Raw genomic sequence first — 16,146 nt, 5'->3', positions numbered from 1 at the left:
CCAGTGAAATGCATTTATTTTTATTGCCTTCTCAGCATTTTGACCGTGTTATGTGCAGTTAGTGCAGTAGAACTTTACACAACAGACTGCAAGACAAACAAGAAGTGACAGTGCATGTCTTTAAAGAATAAATAAAAATCCGAGACCAATCAAATTTTAATGCCTGTACTAAACCGACCCCACATATACCACAATAAAGTGAAAGCAGACGATAAAGAGCAACATGATGCTGGACCTCCAAAACATCTGCTGATGTTTATCATATATATATATATATATATATATATATATATATATATATATATATATATATATATATATATATATATATATATATATGTGTTAAATGATTGAATGATCATCAAACACTACTGTAAATAATAATTTTATTGCAATTAATTCTCTTCTAACAAATGGTGTCATGGATGGGGGGAGTACATGTTTCAGACTGCCCCACCCAGCCTATAGTGTATTGAAGATTTCATGCACAGTTTCCATTTCATGTTGGGAATATACAGATATTCAAATATTAAGCTTATTTCATACCATAAAGAGGAAGGAAACCAGCACAGACAACTGATTTGTGGTTTCCATACTTTCAAAAAAGTCACAAGTTTTGTTTAAGATTGCGTGAGCTGTGCTATTTATTACTTTAGATAAGTGATTGTTGATGCACAGATCTGATGAACCCTTTAGTCTAACAGTGGCTAACAGTACCTGTCTGTGTCTGGTACTGTACATTTATGTCAGGTAACGACCCTCATTTACTGGATCACCACTATCGATACCCTCTGCAAGTCGTTCCCTTTGAAACGTAATTCTTTGTGGCACACATTCAACAACATGTGGAAACATTCCTCAGAGATTTTGCTCCATATCAACATGACGGCATCACACAGTTAGTGAAGATTTGTTGGCTGCACAGCCCTCGCGTAAATCTCCCGTTCTACCACATCCCAAAGGTGCTCTGTGTAGAGGCCATATGAATACAGTGCACACTGTCATGTTCAAGAAACCCGTTCAAGATGATTTGAGCTTTCTGACATGGTGTGTTATTCTGCTGGTGTCATGGTCTGGGTGAGTGCTGGCGTAATTATCTGTTTTGCTGCCTCCACCTCTGGGTGGAGTCGCCGTGCTCTGGCACGCCTCCTCACCTGTGAGCAATTTTGCTGCCAGCATTTAAGACCACCGCTCACCCCTACTCGCCGCCAAGTGTTCAGCTAACCATAGTTACTGATGGTCACCACAGTCTTAGTCTAAAGAGGTGTTTTTCACAGAAAGCCACTGATGCTATGTTTATCTCTGTAGACTTCCAGCCGACTGCTGCACTCAATCCCGAACAATACTCACCCTCATCCTGTTGCTGGTTTAATCGTGGCTGTTCAGTTTCTCGCATCTGCAGTTTATTCTACTCACCTGGCTGCTCTCCAGTCGTCGTCACAGCGCCCTACGGATTACCCGCTCTGGAATCTGGCTGCTCATTCGGACCTTTTGACCTCTCCCCTTTCGTCAGCTGTAAGACTGAGATGACTCAACTTTGATTCTCCTCTTCTGGACTTCAGGGCTTTGTCATTAAATCTCCTCTTTTCTTTGCAGTGTTCGGAGACTCCCAGTTGCATTTCCCGATGCCCTTCCCCCTAGCCTTGAACCTAAGTCTACTAAATGAATTAACGTTCCTCATGTTTAACATGTTTGTGCTTAGTTCTAGTCATAGTTTGTCGTTTATGTCATAGATCTAGAACAGCGGTCCCCAACCCCCGGGCCTCGGACCGGTACCGGTCCGTGAGTCGTTTGGTACAGGGCCGCGAGAGTTGAGGCTCAGGTGTGAAATGTATAGTTTTCAGGGTTTTTATTGGTTTTCAGCCTTATTTTGTTATCATTTTTATCATTAACTTGGTTTTCCTGGGTCTTTTCACGTGTGTTATGAATAAATTTTATTTTTTTCGGTACTGGTACTAGTTCGAAAAGAGCCAGCTGAGGTGGTTCGGACATCTGACAAGGATGCCCCCTGGGCGCCTCCTGGGTGAGGTGTTCCAGGCATGTCCCACCGGGAGGAGGCTCCGGGGCAGACCCAGGACACGCTGGAGAGATTATATCTCTCGGCTGGCCTGGGAACGCCTTGGTGTTCCCCCGGATAAGCTGGATGAGGTGGCTGGGGAGAGGGAGGTCTGGGCCTCTTTGCTTAGGCTGCTGCCCCCGCGACCCGGCCTCGGATAAAGCGGATGAAGATGGATGGATGGATGGATGGATGGTACTAGTTTTATTTTGTTGTATTTATCCGCGACACCTTAAAGGCCGGTCCGTGAAAATATTGTCGGGCATAAACCGGTCCGTGGCGCAAAAAAGGTTGGAGACCGCTGATCTAGAAAGCCTTAATTCATAGGTTATAGTCCTCATTTCTGGTTATCCCTACCAGTTCTTAGTTTATAGTTCATATTCTTGATCTCTTGGCTATAAAGTCTTAAAAGTAAACCATGTTATCTTGTGCTTCCATGTGAGTTTTGCTCTGAGTCAGTCTGTTTGGTGCGGCCTCGGCTGTGACAGCTGGAAGCAGTCATCAGAAAATAGTCATACAGGGATGAACGTGGTCAACAACAATTTTCATGCAACACTGCTCAAATGGCACTAAGTTACCCATAGTGTTATCGGAAAATATCCCCCAAACTACTACACCACCAGCCTGAGCTGCCAATACACATCAGCATGGATCCATGATGCTTTCATGCTGTTTACACCAAATTCTGAACCTTCCACCTGAATGTTACACCAGAATTTGACTCATCAGATCAGACGATGTTTCTCCAATCTTCTGTCCAGTTGTGAGCCATTTAATTTTTAGCCTGTACATGTGTATGAGAACCTTGTTAGTTCAGACTGTAGTTTACTTTGTGTGCATAAAATAAAATGATGGCACATTATCAAGACGCTGAAGAGTTTCACTTCAACATTTCGTCTGTTGTTTCACACTTCAGTGAACACAGTGAGGAAAACAGCCACACCTTTCTAATCATTAATATTCAGGTTTTACCCTTAAAATGCCTGAAAATTTCAGCGAGGTGTCACAAATTTGTTGTCATTTGGTGCCAAGTCTTGGCACTGTTGGCTCCTCAGTCATTATCAGTGTATGACACATTTAGTGTCACGTGTTGTTGGATTTGTGCCTTCATTAGACACATCAAATCTCATTTTAAATGGGGAGAAGTGCTCTTTTTGGTGATCAGTACTTCTGCAGTATATCCGTTCCATGCTGCTCTGATGGTTGACTTCTGAACATTACACAATGAAAAAACATGCAAGGTTAATGGTGCCTGTGTCAGCCCCGGACACTCTTGCAAAAGAATGTTTTAATCTCAGCAGTTTCACTTCCTGTTTATTAAAAAAACATTTAAAAAAAGTTCAGAAATCCTTTGTTTGCCCTGCTCCACTGTGACTTCCCAGACCGTTATTGACATCAAGCGGGGAGGCATTAGAGTTGGGTACTTAAAATATTCAAGAACTTTCCACTTTCCAGAATTTAACAGTGTGTCCATTCTGTTTGAATCTGATTTCAGTTTGTGATGTGCTTTTTGTTGCAGTTGTAAAGGTCTAAATGACTAATCAGACACTTACTCTTCAGCATGATGTGGAGATGGGGAGGAGACAGGAAGTGACATGAAAGGCAAAAAGATAGAAGAGCACTAAGAATTAAAGCAACGCTCCCCAACCTTTTTTTGCACCACGGACCGGTTTATGTCCGACAATATTTTCACGGACCAGCCTTTAAGGTGTCGCGGATAAATACAACAAAATAAAACCGGTACCAGTACCAAAAAAAGAAGATTTATTCATAACACACGGGAAAAGACCCAGGGAAACCGAGGTAATGGTAAAAACAATAAAAAAAAAATGATAAAAAACAAAAATAACCCTGAAAACCATAAATTTCACACCCAAGCATCAACTCTCGCGGCCCGGTACTGGTCTGTGGCCCGGGGGTTGGGGACCGCTGATTTAAAGCATATGGAACAAAGGCTGACTGGCTGACAGATGATGGGTAGGAAAAGGTTTAATGACAGAATTCAGTTTGACAGTATGGGAAAATAGGGTTGATGTAAAGTGTTATGTGAAGCGTGTACGGCGAGCAGAGAATGGACTGTGAAAAAATTCCTGGAAGCATGTAATGTTTTTAGTTTCAGTGTAAAATCATCTGGAAACGCAACATTTCCACTTATTTTTTTGTAATTCAACATGTTTTACGTGTGATATAAAATCTCTGTTGGAGGAGTACATTTTATATGGGCAGCTTTTTAAACTAACTACCTTACTAAACACACCGTAAACTGAGAGTCACATCTCTACAAGAATATCCGCATTTTAATTTGGTGATTTAGAAAATGTCTAAATGTTGTCATACTTCACTCTAATCTGTTAATTAATCTGTTTTACACTGCTGGAAACACGAAACACACCAAGGATTCCTGTAAGGAGAGTAAACTTCAATGTTGCAAATAATTAACTGGAATGAAAATGCTTATTGTTTGCACTAAATCACCAGATTTATCTTGTTTTTTTTTCACAATAGTGTTGGATTTTACTGATATATTTTGTATGATTTTTAGAGATTTTTATTTGCTAGCATCTCTGGAGTAGGTGGCACTCACAGGGATCATTTTCTGTGGAAGAAGAGTCATATGATCTGTGAAACGCCCCTTTGGCATTGGTCATGTGAACACACAGGGGAAACCCTCATATAACTTAGCCAGTTGAGAACCAGCTTCATGTGACAGTTTATCCCATTCGCCAATGTTAGGGTAAGTGAATCTAGATGACAGAAACATATCCTGGGTACACTGGACCTCCTTTGCAGTATAGAGCTCAGACAGAAACAACTGACTTCCAACAGAGACACTGATCAGAGGACAAGGAGACAGACTGGGGCTGCTTTCCAAAAGTACTTCCCATCTTATCTCCTATTTCTAACTTCTTTGCCTTTAGTTTAAGAAAAAGTGGGCAAAAGTGTTTTTGGACGTTGCTTATTGTTTAGATTTTCATGTGTGTTTCCATTGTATTTGCCTAGTTGTAGGTGCTGATTGTTTTATCATTGTCTTTCTTTGATCTTGTGTGTCTTGAATATTTTGACCCCAGTGTTTCAAGTTTTTCATTATTTTCATGGATTAGTGGTAACTGATGATACTCTCAGTTTTGTCTTTAGGTTTTAAAGTTAAAAGTCCTGTTTTTCGCATGTGTCTTGTGTAGCCTTTGTATCTGTGTTGTGTTCTCATTAAGTGTTTGCATTTGACATTCAGTTTTACTTCCCCTAGCTGTGTTCACTTCCTCTGAGTTGTGTGAATTTATAACTTCAGTTCTATTTATTGCCACATCATATTGTTGCCCACAGATGTTTCCTGTTGTTATCCCTGGGATGTCTTCTGTTGTCTTGGATTTAGTTTTCATCTGCCTTTTGATAAAAGTTTATTCTTATTTGATTCCTAGATGTGCGTGAGTCTGAGTGATTCTGGATTTGGGTCCTTATTCACCATAACCTTGACATCAGCTTTATTAAAGAGGCAAATCAAAAAATGGTGTTGATCTAAAAGTGGCATGATAAAAGACTATTGTATAATCATTCAATAAAATAGTTTAAATCGTTAGGTATAATATGTTATTATACATGAAGCCCAGAAAATAATGTAATGTACATAGTATGGTGACATTTATATGGCTATATGTGCTTAGGCCAGATGTGTGCACTCTGATACTGATACACGTGCTAATATGAAGGTAATTAGGGGTGAATTTGTTCACCTAGTATTCTATTGTCAAATTTCTTTTCAGAGCCAGATATACATTTTCAAAAACATGTCAAAACCACCCTGTGCACATGTCTGGGCACACTGTATCCTCTTTGGGTATATGTAAAATAGTGTACAGATGCTCAGTGACTGATATTTAGGTTCCTCTTATGTGAAAAATACTGACTGTTTGTACAGAAGTTGGCAGTAATGTACAACTGTTTGTGGGACAAGAGGCAGTAGAAGAGTGTTTCTCTCTCTATCTCTCTCGCTTTCTACCTCTTGCATTGTTTGTTGATTTAATGGTTAGGAGGAGGCGCTAGTTTCTCGATTAATTTGGCTGAGATGGGCATCTGGCTACCAGCAGTTGTCTCAATGCACTTAATATTATAGGAAAGAACTGAGAGTGAAGTGTTCTAGTGGAGTGATAGTGGTACTATAAAATATATATATTGGAAAGCTGGGTATACAAGTCTGCAGCAGTCCAGGAGTTGGGTTGACTGTCTTTGATTAAGTTCCACAGAATAATTGTTTCCATCAGAGTGCTTGCTAGGCTTAATACAAATTCAGTGCAGCCATACTTGAACTTATTCCTGTTAGTATACAGTGTGTGTGACTATGAGCATGGTTTTCTGGAAAACATTCAATTCTATAGTTAGTAGAGTCATAGATAACTAGGAAAACAATCACAACACATCATCTACTCAACACATGTCCACAAGGGGTCACTGTAGACCACAGATTGGATAAATAGCACATGTCTTACAAGTTGCTAATCAAGCTAGCAACACTTAAACTAAACTAGACCTTCCCAAAGTGTGGGGCCCGCCCACACTTTAAAACCTGAAGATAGTCAGATTAACAGTAACAGTATTTTGTCTCTATCTGCCATTCTGCAATTCATCTCATGTAAACAATAACGTGGCGCACAGACGAGAAAAAAGGCACATACACTGTGAAACTCTGTATTCCTCGTCCACATGTAAACGCAAAAAAGGAGTTTTATAAAATCTCCGTTTTCGGTGATTGGCAACGCCGTTTATGGACGAAACAGCTACGTTTTCAAAAATACCCGTGTAGGTGCGGACGTAGCGTAAAAGAGTTAGTAGTGTATTTCCTTACTACCTGTAATTTATTGCAGTTTACTTGTATTTGCTTAATTGCTTACTAAATGTTTGAGGTGTGAAATAAACCGCAATGGAGCAAAATATGGGTGTGTGTGGTTGGAGGATGCGTTTGTGCGTGTGTGCGTGCACGCGCAAGAAGGGGGGGGGGGGGGGGGGGGGAATATTTTTCTTGTAAAACAAAGGGGGGCTTAGCAAAAAAAGTTTGGGAACCACTAAACTAAACAATAGAAAAGTCCTTTATTCCTAATAACGCTAGATGTAATCATGGCGGGAGATTATGGCCACTGCTATTAACTTGGTGCTAAATGTTTGGCGACTGTGGCTCAGGGGGTTGGGAAGCATATCTGTAACCGGAAGGTCGCAGGTTTGATCCCTGGGCTCTCTGTCCTGGTCGTTGTGTCCTTGGGCAAGACACTTTACCCTACCGCCTACTGGTGTTGGCCAGAGGGGCCGATGGCGCGATATGGCAGCCTCGCCTCTGTCAATCTGCCCCAGTGCAGCTGTGGCTACAACCGTAGCTGCCTCCACCAGTGTGTGAATGCGAGAATGAATGAATAGTGGCATTGTAAAGCGCTTTGGGTGCCTTGAAAAGCGCTATATAAATCCTATCCATTATTATTTCTATCAACATGGTATAAAAGTACTGAGGCATAATTTTAACATGCACAAACAATTAGAAGCAGTATCCTGCCAGTTAACTGCCAAAAGAAATAACGCTTACAGGTTCATTGACGCACAACTGTGGTTCTCTGCAGCAGCTCCTTTAGTGCTGAGCACATGACTGCTGATGCACTTATTTACTTGCTTGATTCTTGACATTTTTGGATGAATTACAGTAGTCCAGCCTAGAAGTAATAAATGCATTTACTAGTTTTTCAGTGTCACTCTGAGACGGGATGTTTCTAATTTTAGAAATATTGGGCAATAGAAGATAGCAGTCATACAATAGGTTTAATACGTGCATTGAAACTTAACCTGGTCAAAAACGGTTTTGTCATCACTACCCGAGTCACCTGTTCTTTTTATCCAGGAGACATTGTGTGTTAAAGATTTGCTCTCAGCCCTCTCAAAAGAGAGCTTCACACTCACTTTGCAAAGAAAACCTACATTAAAACTTAATGTACATGAGAGAAAATCTATTTATGATCCTGGTAATAAACTGGCCCGGAACCGTACGATTTTAAAACTGATTAAAAATATTCCATATTTGTATTTTAAGAAGCTATTCTGCATGTAAACCACTGTATAACAACCACTTCTTCATTTCAGTGTGGGAGTTTAGAGGCTCTCATCTGTTTATGCATGTTGACCATGTCCAGTTGAAGGAAGACAGTCTAATATTTCTTTTATATTTTCTAACCACAGAAGACCCTGTTATCAAAGACTACATCCTCAACAACTGATGGAGACTAACTGGAAAACAGTATGTGTCATGTTGATGTGATTTAAGAAGCGAGAGAAGAAGCGATGAGTTTAAGTGCAGCAGCGAGTGGATTGGTCCTCTTCCTTCTCTCTCTAACAGGTTTATGTGTACCTGGTTTTCACACATTCAGTATCTGCAGGAGTTACTTTTTAATGTAAAATTACAATACATAAGGGATTTATTTTTGTAGACCCATCTCTCTCTATATCTCTATATACATCTATATATCTACATCTATCGGTAGATATAAATAGGTTGTACCTAACTGGACAATTTCTATAATAATTTAATATGTGGAAAGCTGATCTTTAACTATTAATGTTCTGAAGACAGACATTTCAGACATTTGGCTGAGAACAACAGTTGTTAAATATTTTGTAAAACAGAAATGAAGCACAACTTCATTTTTTCTATTGTGATGAAGTGCGCTTGGTCCGAATGTCAGAATCCGAATTTCTCTCTGCATGTAGTTCAACTACAAGTAAAACTGTTTACTGTTGCTGTAATGAGTCTGACTGTGTTCTGTGTTACAGTGGTACAGAGTCAGAATGATTATGCAGTGACTTACACTTCTACTCAGATCTGTGCTGTAAAAGGATCAACAGTGGACATAGGCTGCTCCTTCAAACACCCTTCAAGAGTAAATGTGTTAAAAAGAGTTTGGTTCACTAAAGGGAACAATTATAATCCTGAAGATCTGAAAACAGACCCAGCGTATGCAGGTCGAGTGTCGTACAGTTCTCACTGGAAGAGCTGCACTCTGACAATCAGAGACCTGAGAGAGAGCGACTCAGCTGTGTACAAGTTCAGGTTTGAAACAGACTGGAAAGATTTTACTGGTTTACCTGGAGTCACTCTGACTGTCACAGGTAACATTTTTAATTACACATCAGTCAGAAATTGTTATGAACATGACTGTGTGTGTTTGGATATGGATAATAGATGTCTAAGTTTCTGCTCTGATTTTATTTCTTCACATATTCAGCTCTTCAGGTACACGTGGAAACATCATCATATTCCAACTGGGCAACACTGACTTGTCAGAGTAGTTGTCGACTAAATTATCGTCCCTCCTACATCTGGTACAAAAATGGACACAAGATTTCTAGTAGAAACCAGTATCGGTATTCAGCCAATCTGAATCCTTCAGATAGCTACTCCTGTGCTGTAAGAGGTCATGAAGATTTCTCCTCTCCTTCAGTGTGTGAGTTTATTTCAGTTACATAAAACCATCTCATAGAGTCATTACATACATCTGAATAAAAACAGTCAAACTCACAGTAACTACTTTCTAAATCTGACTTCAATATCATTTTATGTTTCAGGTGTCCAAGATGATTCATGCAACAGAGTGAATTACAGCAACAGAAGAATCTGTGCAGTCAAAGGATCATCAGTGGACATTTCTTGTACTTACAACAGTTATGAAAGTCCAATCCAATCAAAGTCCTGGTTCCGTTCTGGTCGTGGATCTGAGGACCTCACAGAAGACTCCCAGTATGCAGGTCGTGTTCAGGTGACTGAAAGAGAGAGAGGACGCTCCACTCTGAGAATCAGAGACCTGACAGAGAGTGATTCAGCCGAGTATCACTTCAAATTCAAAACACAAAGCTTTGAATGGAAGAGTAGTTTACCTGGAACAACTCTGACTGTCACAGGTACTGATGAATACACACAGAATATTTCATTCAGCTCAGTTGTTCAGTTGTGGTAATGGGTGTATTTATTGTTTTGAGTATTTAATGTCTTGTGTCTGCTGTGTTGTCATATTCAGATCTGCAGGTGAAGGTGAGCAGAATAATATCAGTCCATGAGTCTCAGACTGAGGCAGAGCTGAAGTGTGAAAGCAGCTGCAGTCCAGCTGGTCGTCTTTCTTTTGTCTGGTTCAAAAACAATCATTTTAAGGTTGAACGAAGTTCTTATCAAGATCTGTTCAATCCTGGAGACATCATCTCCTGTGCTTTCAAAGGACATGAAGATTATCGCTCAGATCATGTGTGTAAGTTTACTTCACTGTGTTATGTGGTCATCATGAACAATTTTGTGTTTTCAGATCTTCAGCTTTCTTTTTTCACCAAAATGTTGTTTAAGATGTGCAGTGGAATTCAAAATACTATAATGTATTTTAAATTCTTTGAGTGTTTTACTGTACAACCAGTTTAAAGGTGAGTGGAGCCAGGTTCATGAATCTGAGTCAGATACTGAGGTAAAGTCCAAAATAACAGTCTTTGTGCTGAAGAGTGGTTTGATCCTGATCAGAGAACATGAAAGATCAGTTCCTATCATCACCTGTAGACTGCCGTGTGGCGACGGAAGCAAATAATTTAATGAAAGACAGCAGTACCCTGAACAACATGTGTAAGATTTAACAAGAATATCTACTTAAAGACTTACCTTAGAGATGTAATAAGCAGAGATGTGTGAATTGTGAAGAACAGGTGTACATCAGCTGTTTCTGACTGTCTACAAAGGTCTGTCCATGAAAAGAAGCATGAACTTAATATAATGAGGATAACAGATCTGAGCAGTAATTAAAAGCTTGTCAGTCCCCACAACTGAGGGTGTGACGGACTGAAAAGATACTGAGGGAAATGTGTTGACAACAGCTTTAGATAAGAAATAGAAATAATTTGAACAGTAAGGATAAAAGTCTATGTCAGGTTGGCCACCATAGGCGAAACGCGGGACTCAGATGGTTTCCGTTTTTCATTCAATGATACAGCTCATCACTCTTATAAATATTGGCTCTTGACAAGATCATTAAAGGCAGGTGTGTGAAGCCAAGAAGCAGGAACTCTCCTTAAAGTCTGACACTGCACAAAGAATCAACTCCAGGAGTGGAGGGATAAGTAGACATCACAGGTCAGACCAGTGAGGACACAGGGAGTATGATGCTATCTAAAGTGTGCGTGTTAGTCCCCATAGGGAAATAGTTCCTCTGCATTTAACCCATTCACCCAGTGAAGCAGTGGGCAGCCACCAGTGCAGCGCCCGGGGAGCAGTGTGTAGGGACGGTACCTTGCTCAGGGGTACCTCAGGGTAGCCGTTCAGTGGAGTCGAACCCCCGACCTTCCGATCATGAGGCCACCACTCTACCTACTGAGCTACCCCTGCCCCCTATGAAAAATAGACAGTATATTATGATCAAATGTGATCTCTTATTAATCATCTAATCTTAATATTCTCTGTTCTAGATGCTCCAATGCTTCCCTCTGTGTCAGTGAGTCCCTCTGGTGAAATAGTGGAGGGCGGTTCAGTCACCTATAGCAGTGTTGCTAACCCAACAGCTAATTACACCTGGTACAAGGAGGATGAAGACTCAGAAAAAGCATCAGGACACAACTTCACCATCACTGACTTCAGACCTGAACACAGTGGGAGTTTTGTTACTGTGAACTGAGTGTGCAAAGCAGTAATCAAAGCAAAGGGTGGCAATTTTGAGGAATCTATAACATGAACATGTTTTGAGTTATTTCACACTTTTCGTTTACTACATAATTCCATATGTGTTCGTTCATAGTTTTGATTCTTTCAGTGAGAATCTACAATTAAATAGTCATGAAAAGAAAGAAAAAACATTAAATGAGAAGGTGTCTCCAAACTTTTGACTGGTAGTGTATATTCTAACCAGTGCAAAGAAAATATAAAAATGTTTAACTTTCTGCAGTTGTGTTAAGAGAGTAAACTTAGTGACAGCAGTTACTGATGATACCCAATGACAAATAGCATGACCCTATAAATCTAATCTCTCGACTAAGACATATCTCCTTTGTGCTTTTCTCAATTTATAGGAAAATCTGTAATAATATTGAATATCATCAGATTGACTCTGGTGGTCCTGATGCTGATTGCTCTCTTCGTGTTGGGTCTGTGGATGAGGTAACACATTTCTTTTTAAAAAGAAAGAAAAACAGTAACAACAGTGTCATAATTGCTCTTTTATGTCCATCTTAAAACCTTCAGTTTTAAAGTCATGAATTCTTTTTAGTTTAATACCGTTTTCTTTTTGTTGGATTAAATCCAGAAAGAAGACACATGTGGCCTTAGAAACTGGACCAAATGAATCTGTAAATGTCATCAAAGTAAGAGGTTCTACTGATACAACATGTGTTATGATAGATGTATGATAGTTTCTATTGCACTAGAATAGAAAAATAAGTGATCCAAAAATAAATGTAAATAAAATTAGGTAGGATAATGTGAAGTTCTTTAAGTATTACTAAAGTATTTAGTTTTGAATGTTATCAAAAACATACAGAAAGCTCTCTCGCTCTCTCTCCATCAGGTAAACACTCGTGCTGATTATGAGAACGTCTCAGCCTCACAGGGCGTCACTGCAGACGACACTGAAGAGCAGGAAGAGCTGCAGTGAAGTCCAGTCATGTTAGAGACTTGCGTATAAAAGAAACAGACTGAAACTCATGTTGTTTAGATGGTGTTTAATCAGACGTTAGAATGATGACAGAAAGAGAAAAGTTAAGGAGCACGGTCTCTGCCTCTGTGGAGGATGTTTTCATGGACTGTGCTGTTTGGCTGAGGATCAAATGCAGTATTCATAGATGAGGCTAAACTTAAACATCAGCTTTATTTCTGAAACTTCCTGAAAACTTTTTAATTTAAATTTTTTGATTTAGTGAAATTATTTAATATCCTGAACTAGTTTTGGTGTGAAGCACTGTAACTCAGCAGTTTCCACACTGCTTGGTGGTAAAATATGAACACGTGTTGATTCCTGCTTTATTTTTTCATTCAGATAAATACTGCTGACGTATACTGCTGGTGTTTTCATTCCTGAGAATAATTATGTAAAGGGATGAGCTGACTGAGAAATTGTTTGTGGTCTGTCTTTGGTATTAATGTAAATACATTTTATTATTTGTCAAGTAGCCAAGACAAATGTTTCCATCCTGCATGAGCCTTGTTTAGGAAGAGCTAAAGGAACAACAGCTAAAGGACACACAGACCTCCTCCTTCCCCAAGAGCACCTGGCTGCAGCCACTGTGGAGCTCCACAGCAAGCGGAAACACGTGACCTTGACCAAACCCTTCTCCTCTTCCCAGCCACCTCCTTCAGTGTATCCATCTGTCGTTCTGTCCAGTGGGAAATGGCCAAAACACCTGACCCATGAGGCATCCTTGTCAGATGCCTAAAGTACCTAAACTGCCTCCTTTCAAGGTGGAGGAGCAGCGGCTCTACTCGGAGCCTCTCTCGGAGGAATAAATTCATCACTGTATCTCTAAAGGAGAGGCCAGCCACCCGTCAATGAGTACTCTGCTGTTAAATTTAACAGATGCAGCACAGCCCTCAGTTCAGGAGCATCTCACATAGAAATATTACAAATTCTTTTTGACATTTTCTGATTTTCTTATAACATGTGTCCGTGTATTAATGGCAATGATATCATCTCCTCTCTTTTTCTGTCTACAAAAATAAAAAGTTCATAATTCATCTGCACTGCACTCCAAAGTCAACAAAACCTGGCTCATATTATTACTTGAATCTGCCGTACTGTCATGCTGTGCATATCCTACAGTCTACTGTTTACAAATCTACTCACTTCTCTTGCTGAGGAGAATAAACTTGGACCACCACCACCTGCAGGTGTGGAGGATAATGCACCAAGACCTCCTGTGTTGTATCTCAGCGTGGCACTGCAAATAAGAAATCATTACAGTGAGTATTTAAACCTGCCCAGTGAATCACAGGTATCGCACAAAACTCAGTCATATAGATCTGCAGAACAAAAACAAAACACCCTGCTGACCTGTCCATTTTTGATTATATATTTGCAGCCTGGATTCACTCGAATGTGGAAAGAGAATTTATCCCAACATTGAAAGAGCAAAGAAGAACTGCAGCCAACAAAGTTTTCTAAAAGCTTTCCTAATCAATCAATCAATCAATCAATCAATCAATCAATCAATCAATCAATCAATCAATCAAGAAAACCACGCACGTATTAAATAGGATATGCCTGTCTTCAAAAGTCAGCAAAAGATGACTGACAAAAGATGCATTGCACATGTAATGCACATGTCATGCAGTGACCACTATTGGCCAAAGCAGACAAAGCAACCTCATTAGTTAACTCAATTACTTTTTTATTTATTTATTTTTACTTACTAGCTCAATCGAGACTCAATAACTCATTTACAAGGGAGACCCGCTTCAGACAAACATGTTACAATTACAACAATAAAATAACAAGAAATTAAAAATTGTCACAGTCATATCAAAACCAGGAGCACGTTCCCAGTGATGATGTCACCAGGTCGGTTGTACGTCTTTTTTAAGTCTGCAAGTGAAATCAATTAAGAGAGGATTTCCTTAGAGGAGAGAAGTTAAGACGATTCTATGAAGGGAATAGTCAAATAGTCCATACATATTATTTTATTTATTTGTTTTTGTTATGAAATTATTAACTTTATCACCATAAAATACTGTTTGCTTCACAAGGCACTTATAAACGTGTTTGTTTCCTAGCATTAGTTTTGTTTGTTTCTGACACCAAAGAATATAATTCAGTCAGCCTCTGACCCCGCCTCCCCCTCCTTATTTCATGATTTGGTTTGGTCCATGTGCACGCGCTCTTAGCGATACAGAGATAGCGCTGCAGTAGGATGTCTCTGTTATCAGTAAAGTCTGAGTTTCGAAAAAGAAAAAAGAGACAGGCAGAAATTAACTTGATGGACTTTCCTAGTTTTAGTCAGCTTGCTTCATTTCTGACAGAAAATAATGTGTTTGTTGTTTTAGCCAACTTGTAATTGGAGGCAGAACCTTTGTACATAAGCAGGTGAGTTCTTTTATGCCAAAATGTGTCTAATCACCTCTTGGGAGCCCGTTAGGAATTTTTTATCATCATAGCCTACATAAAGAGAGAAGTACTGTTACAGGTGATCAGAGTTTTCAGTGAGCTAAATCAGATTAAAACCTTTGCTTTATAGGTCTCAGGACAGACATATTAGTTTGCTATACTTTGCTTGAAAGCTGATATTCAAAGGATTATTCACATTTGCCAATATGTAGTATTATAAATACAAATGTTCAAGCAGTAAAAAATACTTAAAATACTAGAATTTTAGAAAATATTAAAATGTAAAAAGTGGTTTCTACATATCTCATCAGTCTTGCACAACATTATAAAATCTATTTATATTATCTATTTAATCTATTTATGAGAATATTGATCCAGGTCTGCGCAGTGTTATATTTTCAGAGCTGGCATGGTTTACAGTATTAATGTGGTGGGGCCTAAAGTTTTATATATATTTATTTTTGCATGGAACACCAAATCTGTGCTTACACCACTGCAGCCAAACCAGCATTTCGTGCTCTATATGTAGCAATTACATACCAAAGACCATAATAGGTTGGTGTGTAGTATAAAATATGACATATTATACCAAGACTGGAAAAACTTGAAATGTACCACATTTAAAACCAGGAAGTTACAAAAAATTCAACTGTTTAACACTGATCGGTATCAGTGCCTGATCGACAAAGCACGGGTAGATATGACTACATATTTCCATTAATATGGTGCTTAGCTATTTTACTCTGGCATGCAAGACCCGTTTTGCTGCAACCCAGTCTGTGTTAAATGGTTGTTAATAATTAAGAACAAACAAACCAACATTACCTGACAAAAACAGAAAAGCTGTTGTTATGAAAGGTCAGCAAGTAAGATCTTAGGTGCCCCGTTTCACAATTATATTGCTTCATTAAGGTTTATAAAAAAATAAATTACTTTGAAACTGTGGGCTGGTCAAGGAAAAGCAAGATCCTCTTTGGACCAAGATTATATTTAGGCACTAGTTACACACAC

The 16,146-nt window shown here is 39.3% G+C and overlaps 1 protein-coding gene across 1 annotated transcript in view; it reads left to right on the top strand.

Moving 5' to 3' along the window:
* Positions 1-4,763: 4,763 nt before the first annotated feature.
* Positions 4,764-16,146, top strand: part of LOC146630009 (uncharacterized) — a 37,731-nt gene continuing 26,348 nt past the window's right edge. Inside the window, exons 1-4 of the mRNA XM_085356739.1 lie at positions 4,764-4,790; positions 8,264-8,420; positions 8,855-9,190; positions 9,307-9,529. Of these exons, the coding sequence (XP_085212865.1) occupies positions 8,366-8,420; positions 8,855-9,190; positions 9,307-9,529 (614 nt within the window). The 5' untranslated portion in view covers positions 4,764-4,790; positions 8,264-8,365. The remainder of the gene's footprint in view (positions 4,791-8,263; positions 8,421-8,854; positions 9,191-9,306; positions 9,530-16,146) is intronic.

This window comes from Diplotaxodon limnothrissa, linkage group LG6, assembly GCF_057381915.1.
Source record: "Diplotaxodon limnothrissa isolate DT_005_m linkage group LG6, D_limnothrissa_male_GT1.1, whole genome shotgun sequence".
Lineage (NCBI taxonomy): Eukaryota > Metazoa > Chordata > Actinopteri > Cichliformes > Cichlidae > Diplotaxodon > Diplotaxodon limnothrissa.
The sequence above is the reverse complement of the archived record's forward strand: the minus strand, read 5'-3'. Positions and strand labels throughout refer to the sequence as shown.